This window comes from Tenrec ecaudatus, chromosome 12, assembly GCF_050624435.1.
Source record: "Tenrec ecaudatus isolate mTenEca1 chromosome 12, mTenEca1.hap1, whole genome shotgun sequence".
In the NCBI taxonomy this organism is placed as follows: Eukaryota; Metazoa; Chordata; class Mammalia; order Afrosoricida; family Tenrecidae; genus Tenrec; species Tenrec ecaudatus.
In genome coordinates, this window is record NC_134541.1 from 125,511,766 (window position 1) to 125,523,807 (window position 12,042).

General features: G+C 51.0%; 1 protein-coding gene across 1 annotated transcript; it reads right to left on the reverse strand.

Moving 5' to 3' along the window:
- Window positions 1-546: 546 nt before the first annotated feature.
- Window positions 547-3,487, reverse strand: ZNF688 (zinc finger protein 688). The gene is made up of 3 exons (XM_075564764.1): window positions 3,004-3,487; window positions 2,609-2,719; window positions 547-1,631 (listed from the first exon to the last, which is right to left on the reverse strand). The coding sequence occupies exons 1-3, from the start codon at window positions 3,170-3,172 to the stop codon at window positions 1,132-1,134; spliced, it is 780 nt and encodes a 259-aa protein (XP_075420879.1). The 5' UTR covers window positions 3,173-3,487; the 3' UTR covers window positions 547-1,131.
- Between the last annotated feature and the right edge of the window lie 8,555 nt (window positions 3,488-12,042).

Below are 12,042 nucleotides of genomic sequence, written 5' to 3' on the forward strand. Positions count from 1 at the left end.
GTGCTTTCATGTTTCAACCACCTCTAACTCGGCCCTTCCAAAGATCCGAACGTGCTGTTCCCTCCATCCGGATGTCCTTGTCATCGGCTCCTTCTCATCACTTGGACCTACACGTGACACATTCATCACCTTCCCGTGCTACCTGCTTTGTCCACTGCATTAGCGGTTGTCACGATGACTGACACACGATGCTGCTAAGGGTGTCAGAGTGGGTGGACCTGAATGGCCAGATCGCTGAGCTGGCAGCCCCTCCCACTCACCTTTGCCCCCACCGGGAGTGGGGGCTGGCATTTGCTTTACAGAGCTCCTCATGACAACCCCAGGGCCTGACTTCCGAGCTCTCTTTTCCCCTGCTCTCTGCCGACACAGATCCAAACCAAAAGCCCAAACTGTTGGTCTGTCGGGTCAATCCCAACGCAGAGCGACCCTCGAGGGCAGCGTAGACCTGCCCCACCCCTCTGGTCAGTCGCTGCCCTCTCTTCATTTCTCTGAGCCCACTGAGACCCCGGGGCAAGCGTGTGGCCATGTCAGCAATCACTCCCTCGCTCAACAGCTGTTTATTGCACACATACTGTGCCATACATACCTTGTAAAAGTGTCCGTGTCCAGAGTAACCTTTTGAGGTAGATAATATCAATCTTCATTCTACAGACAAGGAAACTAGGGCTCAGGAAGGTCAAGGGCGGGGATGTGACTTGCATCAAGGTGCAGACTAGATCTGTGCCAGGTGCTTATGGCCTCTTTCCACCCACTCCACTGGCTCAGGTCCCAGGGGAGGAGGGGCTGTCGGCCCTTCATGCGGGTCCCTCTCCCCAGGCCTGAGTCCCCCTGCGCCCCCCCACCTCCTCAGCATTCGCCTGTAACTTGGGGCCATTTCCTGAGAACACCTGGGGCTGAGATGCGCTTTCAAAAAGTCCAGCATCTCACCCTCCTCTTGGGGAAGACTGGGGAGGAGGCTGAATCTGTCCCAGTCTTGACAGGCACTTCTTGCCGGCTCCTGGAAGGAAGCCTCGGGAATGAATTTTCCTTTTCCAAGTTCCTGACCTCAAGAGCCTTCCTCCAGGCCTCAAGTCCCTCTTTAGCGCCGCCAAGGTCACTGCTCAGGCGCAGCTCCGGCCAGCGGGCAGCCGATCAGCCACACTCCTCAAAGATGTCTGGGTAGTGGCGAAACAGCACCGGCGGGTCCCGGTCACCGCGGACAGGGGCCCGAGGCACAGCCCGGATGCCAGGCCTCCTGCCCCGCCGCCCCCCGGAGCAGGAGCGGTGGATCCACTGGTGGGCTTCCACAGCGAACTTCCTCTTGAAGCACATGCCGCACTCCGGGCAGGGGAAGGGCCGCTCGCCAGAGTGCATGCGCCGGTGGCTGACCAGCAGCGAGGGGTAGGTGAAGCGCCGGCCACAGTCTGCACACACGTGGCGACGCTGGCTAGCCGGGGCGTCCACGCTGGGCTCCGAGGCCGAGGGCTGCGCACCGGTGCTCTGGTCCCAGGCAGCTTTCAGCGGGGGTGGCTGTGCCCCTGGCCGGGCTCGGTGGGGAGTCGGGTCAGGACTGGGCTTCACCAGCCCTTCAGATGGCTTGTCTCCGGATCCTTCCACTCCGGCCCTTTCCATCTGTTCGTTTGCCGCGTCTCCTGGGAAACAGGAGACATTACATTCCACATTACAAATGTAACAGGAGACGTTACATTCCACATTACAAATGTAACTGGAGACGTTACATTTTTAAACCGGTTTGCCTGAATCGGCCCCGGTGATAAGGTGGTTTGAGTCACGGGACTGCCCAGTGAGGAACTTGGAGGAAGGGTCTTAAAGTGGGAATAATCACGGCTTTACCTCCCAAGACGCAAGGCTCGTGCTAACCGTTCACTAAGTGCTTGCTAAGCGGCGACTGTCGGTACTGCAGCCCCGTTAGCAGAATGGTTGTACATTGGGCGGCAGTTCGAAACCACCAGCCACTCCTTGGGAGAAAGACGAGGCTCCCTACTCTGGGCCGGTTACAGACCCTGACTCTCCCCAGGGCAGGTCTGCTCTGTTCATAAAGGGTCACTAAGGAGTTGGCATCGATTCGCTGGCTGTGCGTTTGGTTTCTTTTGTGTGGGTCAGTCTTGTGGATTCTCAATGGATTCAAAGGCAGAGGACCTGGGGCGTTCGTTTTGGATTTTGATGAAGACTGCTTTACAAATGAGGACACTATTTTGGAGGCGGGGATGGTAGTTGGTTGGTCGTGAGGAAAAAAAACAATCGGTTGCCAATTACAGGGCATTTTCTTGGGACTCATTCTGCCTTCCTTGCGGCGGACGAAAGGCAGGCCAGCGGCCTCCTCTTTCCGTCTGAGTGGTTCTTAGCTGGGCCTTAAAGGAGAATGAATGGGGCTCGTGCCCAGAGGTCTGTGGAAGGCCTGGGGTCTGCAGCTGTGCTCCGGATCCTCTGAGCTCAGACACGTCTCCACATGGCTACTGTCCCACGTGCTCAACGTGTGGGGCTCGGTCTGCCGCCTTTCCGTCTCTGCTGTGCAATGCAATTGTTGGAAGCAAGGAATCGGAAAGAAACCTTTGCTCAAGAGGAAGCCCCAGGAGCCCAGGAGGGGGGACTTGGGACGATCCCTCACCTCTCGGAGCTCCTCCCTTTTCCCTCTGCTCAGGTTCCTGGGCGGCGGGGCTCCAAGCCTCTAGCTCCTGTTCCATCCAAGACATGAGGGCTGGCTTGGGGCCCAGGAGTCCTGAGAGAGAACGGGGGTCATAGCTCTGGCCCGAGAGGCTGTCCTGAGGCAATGGCGTCCCCCACCCCCGCCAGAGGGAGGGAGGGCGTCTCCCGGGAGCAAACAGACTCAACCCCCAAGGGGCCAGCAATGCCCCTGCCTGAGGAAGGTGGGTGCGGGAATGGACCCCACCCCACCCCCACCCAGGGGTATCTGAATCCCTGGGAATGGGAGGTGGATGGGCGGTGGTCGGGACTCAGCATCTCGTGAGTGCCAGTGAAGGGGGCTCGGACCCGGGGCCTCACCGAGCGCGCCCAGGTGGCCGTAGGTCTCGCGCATCACGTCCCGGTACAGGGCCCTCTGCGCGGGCCGCAGACACGCCCACTCCTCGCGGGAGAAGTACACGGCCACGTCCGCGAACCGCACGGCCCCCGCCTTCGGGCCCCCGCGCCCCGGGGCCGAAGGCGGCGCCATGGGGACGTCCCAGCCCCGCGCGGCGGCCGCCGGGCCCCCGGGTCACCGCCTGCCGCCCCGCTGCCGGCCTGGGCGGTCGTGGTCCCCGGGGAGGGCTGCCCCGGGCCGGGGCTCCGCCCAGCCTGGGGTCCGACCGCGCTGCGGGGACCTCGAGGGCCCGGGACGGGTGGCTGGGAATGCGGGGTTCTGGTGCGAGACAAGGGAAGGCGGGGGGTGTTTGTGCACTGCACGCCCGCCTGGATTTGGGGAGTCCGCTTCAGAGAGCCGGAAGGTGCCTGCACAAATATGGCGACAGCCTGGCTTCAGTTGTCACCAGCGTCTACCGTGACGCGACTCCTTGATCACAACAAATCCGGCGCCTGTCGGGCCTCCCCGGCCTCAGCGTCGCGCTTGCCCATAAACACAATGGCCGCCCTCGGGGGGACCGGGGCGCCGGCCAGCGCACGGCAGAGAAGCGGCTCGCCAGCCTCCCAGGACCCGTCTCGGCCCGGAGCAGGGAGCGGCCGCTGATTGGCTGCCGGCGAGCTGACGCTGGGCCGTGATTGGTTGCGGGATTTAAAAGCACCCGCCATTGGCCCACTGAGCTCCTTCGGGATCGTGCCCCGCGACGCGCTTGCTGCCCCGCGGGCATCTGGAAGACGCCCGCACCCACGCGGCGCGCTGGGCACAGCCGCGGTAGAAAGCGGGCGCCTGCGTACTGCCCACCGCGGCCGAACAGCGGGGACTTCTTGCCTCCGGGTAGGAGCTGCCCGCCGAGGGTTGCCCTGGGTGAGAGTGGAGCTCGGGGATGCTATTTTAAGTCACATTAAGTTCGCTGCCAAATTAGTTAATGTGTATGTGTGTGTATATATTTATTTATTTAATCCTTAGGATTTGTTAAAAAAGAAAGTCAGCCCCACTGTACTCTTTATTCCCTGAAAACAACTCTATGTATTAAGCTATATCTTACTTACAGAATGATACACAGATCTTTAGTGTGAAATGCATTGATTATTGACAGAGGACACCGTTTGTAACCATCATCCCAAACAAGATAGAACTCACTGCTATCGAGTCGATTCTGACTCGTAAGGACCCTGGCGGATCGGGTAGAACTGCCCCTGTGGGTTTCCAACACCAACTTTTTTTTAAAATCATTTTATTGGGGGCTCATACAACTCTTATCACAATCCATATATCCATCCATTGTGTCAAGCACATTTGTACATTTGTTGCCATCATCATTCTCAAAACATTTGCTTTCCGATTGAGCCCTTGGTATCAGTTCCTCATTTTTCCCTCCCTCGCTGCTCCCCCTCTCTCATGAACCCTTGATAATTTAATGAAATATAAATTATTATTATTTGTCATATCTTATGATCATTTATAAATTATTATTTGTTATATCTTACACTGTCCAACGTCTCCCTTCGCCCACTTTTCTGTTGTCCGTCCCCTAGGGAGGAGGTTATATATAGATGCTTGTAAACGGTTCCCCTTTCCACCCCAAGACTAACTTTTTATGGGAATGGAAAGCCTCATCTTTCTCCTGCAGAGGTACTGGTGGTTTTGAGTCGCTGGCCTTGTGGTGAGCAGCCTAGTGTGTAGTCAATAGCTCTCAGGGCTCCAAATAAGAAGATAAGCATGTTTCAAATGTTCATAGTCCACACACATCTATACATACGTGTAACAACACATTTGCCATTTCAGCAGTCTTTACTGTGTGCATCGCATTGTTCGAGCATCACTACTCTCTGTCCCCAGATTAAATCATGGCTCTTAGTAGCTCAGTGTCTCTGCCCATTGAGTCTTCCACCTCTCCTCCCTCCTGCCCACTCTGCGAACCACTAATAAGCTTTGGTCTCATACGCTTGCCAGTTCTAGAGATTTTATATATGTGCTTGTTGGCCATTTAGATAGCGTCTTTCAAGAACTGCTCTTTCAACTGGTGCCCGTTGTTTTAAAGATTGGATTTCAGTCAATAGACTTTTCACTATTAGATATTGCCTTTGGGACTTTCAGTCTTAAATATATACAAGAGTCTTGGGATACTCGTTTTAGACACTCTATATGAGTGTTAAGATAAGAATTGACACAAATCAAAATAATAATTTATAAATTATCAAGGGTTCATGAGGAGCTGATACCAAGGGCTCAAGTAGAAAGCAAATATTTTGAGAATGATGATAGCAACAAATATGCAAATGTGCTTGACACAATAGATGAATGGATGGATTGTAATAAGCCCCCAATTAAATGATTAAAAGGGGGACAAAAAGAATTGACACAAAGCTTATCAGATCCCCAAAGTATGAAGGTCATTCATGCTTTTGACCTCCCACTTCTCCATTTCCAAAACCAGTCACTTACCTGGTGGTCCCTGCTCCCCACCCTGACTGCCCAGAGTTACATCACATCTCTTACCCAGCTATCTTGACTGAACAAGATGAAAATGCCCTTAACCACCTGAGGCCAGGCTGTCAGGAGCCCAGATTGCACAAGTTCCTGCCCTTCAGACCAGTTGGCCTGTCTCTCTCTGACTCTCACTCTCATACCCAGAGGCTAGGTCGCAAGCTAGAAGGCGTCACTCCTTTTGAGGTCCCTGCAGTCCTTGTCACCAGCCACCAAGAGCTTCTCTATACAGATCAACTGTGCTCTGCCAGTGTCTGCTGACTCATCGCCCCTGTGGGTTCTCTGAGTCAATAAAATTACTCATACAACTCATGGATGCAATACGTCCAGTTACTCATTTATTATGTTACCCGAAGGACACAAGTGTAGAGCCGATCATGAAATCTAGAAGAGGCCCCCGCCCCACACGGCTTTCTCTGTTTCCAGGAGCATACCTCTCTCTCTTCTGTGCATAGATGAGTTGATCAATCCCTGAGGCCACAGAGGAAAGCATTCCAAGGTCTCAGGTCCCCTCATGATTTGGGACCAAAATGAATATGCATGATCTGGACCTTGATGCAATCAATTAATATGCATGATTGTATGAGGTCACCTCCATTCCTGGAATCCATTAGATAGATATGGAGCCTGCGTGGTCCCTACTTGCCCAGCTAGAGTGGAAAACTAAGGCTTGCCGGCGTTATTTCCGGAAACCAGAGTCAGTCTGCAGCGCAATGAATATGTCTAGGCTTTGTAACGCCCACCGAATGACTGGGTGGGACTATGCAAATATGGGGTGCTGTGTGCTCTACAAGGGGATTGGATAGCTTGCTAATAATGTAAATAAGGTGCATGGCGCTCGTGGGGGTGGAAGCATGTAGATCAAATGTATGATGGAACTCTAGTGTGGTGATTGGTCAGCTTTGCCAGACTGAAAATGAACGATCCCATAGGCAGAAAGGTGGATCTCACAACCAACAAATGAAAACAGCGCCTGGAATAGAGTGTGTCCGGGAGCTCTGGTGGCATAGCGGTTACAAGTTGAACTGGGATCCCCATGGTCAGTGGTTCAAAACCACAAGCAGTTCCAAAGGAGAAAGACTGGGCTTTCTATTCCAGTTAGTGTTGGAACCTCACAGGGGGTCACTGCGATTCAGCACTGATTCAGTGACAGTGAGCTTTTTGTTGTGTTTTGGTCCTGGGATCCCTGTTCTGGTAATCTCCCTCACTCCAGGAGCCGGAGCTGTGACACTGGAGACAGCAAGGAGCCGTGGCAGAGAAAGGCAGTGCTGGGCTTCTGCACCCCGGGGGTCAGAAAGCTGAGTGCTGTGTACGGGCAGCTTACTGGCGGACAGGGTTCTCCTGGGCAGATGGTGGAGCTAAGTTTACGGCTGCACAGGGCTGGAGCAAAGTGCCTTTGGGTCCAGGCATACTGGTGGGAGACGGTGCCTCTGGACGTTTATTGACAAAGTTAAAAACTGTGTGCTATTGCCCAAGCCGGGCAGAGGCGTGGGGGCTTTGAAAGGCATGGCTGCAGGCAATGCTAAGAACAAGCTGTTCCATCAAAGAATTGTATTCTAAATCTTCCTGACTATCGTCACCTGCTATTTCCCTAAGAAGCCTCATAATCATGGATCTTGTCTGAGTGCTGTATTGCCATGACAATGAATTATCGATCCCAACAGTGGAGGAGAGAGTGCCTTGGGATGGACAGCTGGCAACAGAATTGGTTTTAAAAAAAATGGCTGGAGGCCTGGCCGACTTCTGCCTGGATTGAATCAGTGTTCACACTGCTCCAATCCTAGCAGCTAAAGTCCCATTTCACCTCTCTCCAACCCAACATAGTTAACCCACGACATTATGATGAAAAGTGGAAACAATTATCCCCGCCCACGTCATGCTGTATTCTGTTTCCATTCTCATCCAACATTGTACTTTCCAGATTCCCTTTGCGCTTCTGTGCTAGAAAAAGCACGGAGCCCAAACTTGGCTAACAAGGAACAGGTTTGATTGGGAAGCGCAGCCTGCCGGCTACTCCAAGGATGAGAAGGGGTAAGGGTCAGAGAGAGTCTGAGCCAGAAACATGGGAAGGAAATGCTTGGAATGACGACTAGGTGCAGCTGGCTCCATCATTCCTGCCTTTTGATCATAGGGATTAGGACCAACGGTCTTATCTTCTGTAACTGGGCAGGGTGATGAGCGGCTTACAACTGTCCTGTCTAGGCGTAGTCTGGTGAACACTTTAGGGAGTGGAACCCTAGCCATATACAACTCTGTGTAGATTCGACTGGTCAAGGCACACATGCATTTCTGTAAAAAGTGTTGAAAACACCAGGCCTGAAGCAGAGTTATACTAGAAAAATAAACCCATAAGACACTCATATGGGTATAGGAAAGAGCTTCACATAGAAGAGCAGTTGAATATTGAGAAAACAGCCCAGCCCAGTCCAGATCAAGTCCATAAGTCTGATATTAGCCCGCATGTCTGATACCAGCCTATGAAGTCCTCCTCAGACTCACCCAACACATGCAATGATGCCAAGTGCAGGAAGATCAGAGGCCCGTGGGTGGGAAGTCTTGTGGATCCAGTGGCATTGTAAGCCTCTCAGCACTGGCAGGGGTCTCCATGTGGCTTCTGCAATTCCCAGGGCTGCATCAGGGTAGGTCCATGTGGCTTCTCCTTGGGGATGTTTCACAGGGAGTCAGCCTTGTCAGTGTGGGATGGAGACCATGGCCGTAGAGGGGAGTAGGGAGATTAAGTGAGTGGTGGGAGGGAAGATGATGACGAAGAAGAAGGGGGCAGGGACAATGGGGAGATGGTGTCGAATCAGAGAATGGCTGCTTGGAGGAGGGAGGAGACAATGGAGGAGAAGACAGCAGATGGCAGATAGATGGGAGGAGTCAGAAGGAGGGGGCGGGGCTAAGGACCAGACTGGAGGAGGATTATAAAGAGGAAGAGGAGGAATATCTGGAGCAGACGGAGGAGGTGGGGTAGCATATGCATCTCTGGCCAGACGGGCATAGTCGGAGTTGGGGGGTGGGGGGGTTTGGGCAGAGATGAGGTGAGAACCAAGGTAGAGACACGCCTGTATATAGGGGACTTCTAGGAATTTGCTATTGTGTCCACCGAGATGATCAAAGTCCCAGATGATTTAAAAATCAAGTGTGCCGTCTTGTGGTTACTTTGAGTAATTGTATCATTTTTATTGAGGCCAAATGTGGCTACAAAAGAAAATTAGGCATTTAGATCTAACGACTGTGTGTAGACTCAGAGATTTAGGATTAGCAAGTAGACACCCCAGAGGTGAATTTGGGGGCGCCTTATATAGAGTTCTTCCCGCAGTGGTAGGGGGTGGTGGTGTGTGGGTGAAATTTGAGCTCCTGAGAAGAATAACGGGCTCAGGGATCATCCTCAGTGAGTTCGTTATACTCGGGATCCTGTGAAGGGAGAAATAGGAACCAAATCAAGAGCGTGCCCCCTCCCTCCCACTGAGTCCACCATCAAGCCCCAGGGGCTTAGAGTCAACTGATCAGGTAGCAGGATATCAAGACGGGGCCAGGAAAGGGGCTTTCCAAAAGGCTGTAGAGCAAGCAGCGTTTCTCAACCTGTGGATCTCAACCCCTTTGGGGGTCAAACCGTTTCACCATTGGAAAACACAAATACTTCACAATATATAATGACATATTGTTTTGTGATTCATCACTGTGCTTTAATTATGTTCAATTTGTAACAATGAAAATACATCCTGCTCATCAGATATGTACATTATGATTCATAACAGTAGCAAAATTGCAGTTATGCAGTAGCAACGAAAATAAGTTTATGGTTGGGGGTCACCACCACATGAGGAACTGTATTTAAGGAGCGAGGCATGAGGAAGGTTGAGAGCCACTGTGTAGAGAGACAATGGAGGTCTTGAGAAAGGAAACTCCGACGGGCACTCACCAAGAATCAGCTGGGATGTAGATGCAGGGTCTAAAATGGCAAGCAAAGAAGGTCTGGGAGTGGGGCCAGGAGACCAATTGATCCAAGAGAGAGCCACCTGCAACCTTTTGGGTTTCAGCACCAAATGACAGAAAAAGAACTGAGCGGAAGTGCGGGTATCAAGTTCCAGGCTTTATTGGGAAGCGCAGCCTGCTGACTACTCCGAGGATGGGAAGAGTAGCCGGACACAAAGAAGGCAGGAGCAAATATCCCCTCAAGGGTGGAGACCTGTGGCTCAGGCTGGCAGAGCCTCCTGCACCCTCCCGATTGGCAGTTTTGAATGAAAGGGGCTGGTGTGGCCTTTGACACTGACAAGAGGCTTTTGGCAAGTGCGAGAAGGTGTGGGGAGAAGGAGACCCCAACTCCTCACCAGCCCAACTCCAGCGCCACAAGGCAGCAGTCAGGCAGGCCTCCACCCTCCGCCCCTCTTTACCCTATTCTGACGCCAACCGTTCTGCTGGGTTTGATCATCCATTCCAATGGCCACACAGAACTCACAGACAGTACTTACAATGGTGGGCTACTGTAAGTCAGAATCCGTAACTAGTAAGGATACAGTCATTGGTCCACGCTTCTCAGCCAGTAGCCAAGGCTCTCTCCAGACATTAACCTCTCAGCCCTACGGTCCTTTGGCCTCTGCCTCCAGGAGCTGGCCCGCTGCTGTGCCTCCCAGTCTCAGTGCTGCTCCTGTTCTGTCTCATGATATCCTTGTTTTGGGAACAAGTCTTGGCTTGGATCTCTTACTCAGTCCCGTGAGTTCACATTTATAAAACCATGCTTTCACAGCCACTAGACAGTGATGAGATTCGTTAAGGATTTTTTTTATTAATCATAAATGTTGATTCAATCATCTTGCTAATCTTTGCCTTCTTGAGCTTCCCTTTGAAAATTCTATTCAGTTCTTGCACTTCATCTTTTGTTCCATTTGCTTTAGCAAATGGATTAGAAGTAAGGTTGAAGTCTCTTCTGACGTCCACTTTGATTTTCTCTTTCTTTCCTGTCTTTTTAATGACCCTTTCCTTTCATCATGAAGGATGTTCTTGATGCCCTCCCACAGCTCATTGGGTCTTCTGTCATTAGTGGTCAATGTGTCAAATCTGTTCTTGAAATTCAGGGGGGTAGACTCAAGGTCATACTCTGGCTCTCATGGATTTGTTTTAACTTCCTTTCATCTTTATCCTGAACTTACATAGAAGCAATTGATGGTCTGTTCCACAGTCAGCCCCTGGTCTGGTTTTAGCTGCTGATATTGAGCTTCTCCATTATCTCTTCCCACAGATGTAGTTGATTTGATTTCTATGTCTTCCATCTGGAGAAGTCCATGTGTATAGTTGCCTTTGTGTTATTGAAACATGTTTTTTCTATGAACAAGTCGTTGGTCTTGCAAAATTCTTTCCTGCAAGCTCCAGCTTCATTTCTGTCACTAAGTCCATATTCCCAACTACTGCTTCTTACTATTTGTTTCCAAGTTTTGCATTCCAATCACCAATAATTATCAAGGCATCCTGATTGCATGTTTAATCAATTCCCAGCTGAAGTCTTTGATAGAATTCTTCAATTTCTTCATCATTAGCTTTTGTGGCGGATGCATAAATGTAAATAATACTTGTATTGATTGGATGTCCTTGAAAGTGGATAGATATAAAATCCTACTGCAGACAGCACTGTACTTCACGGTTGATTTGAGAGGTCCTTTTTGACAATGACTGCCACGCCGTTCCTCATGGTTGTGTCATTCCCAGTACAGTAGACCATATTCAAAATGGCCACTACCAGTCCATTTCAGCTCACTAGTGCCTAGGATATAAGTCTTTATGTGTCCCATTTCATTTTTTATGACTCCCAATTTTCCTAGATGTATACTTTGCACAAAGTTACGATCATTAGCAGATGTTTGCAGCTGTCTCTCCTTACCTTGAGCTGTGCACCACCAGCAAATTAGGATCCCAAAGGCTTCACTCCATTCATGGAGTTTTTTCCATACAGGTTTCATACCTGTTTTCATACATGTTTTACCCCTGTCATGTCTGTCATTATCTCTGACAATGTTCTGCATCCATTCATTAAGCTTTCTGTATCTGACAGTGCTTCGAAGCTGTGTGTATGTGAGTCCAGGTCGACTAGAGAAACAAATTCATTTACACTCATATGTATATAAGAAAGAGCTTTATATAAAAGAGCAATTATATATTGAGAAACATCCCAACCCAGTCCAGATCAAGTCCATAAGTCCGATATTAGCCCATATGTCTGATGCTAGTCCATAAATCCCTCTTTAGACTCATGCAGCACATGCAATGACGCCAAATGCAGGAAGATCACAGGCCAGTGGGTGGAAAGTTTTGTGGATCCCGTGGTGGTAGAAGTATCTCAGCGTTGGCATGGGTCTCCATGTGGCTCCTGCAGCTCTCTGAGTGTCTCCAAAGCAGTAAAGAGAAGACAGAGAGAGAGAGAGAGAGAGAGAGAGAGAGAGAGAGAGAGAGAGAGAGAGAGAGAGAGAGAGAGAGAGAGTGTG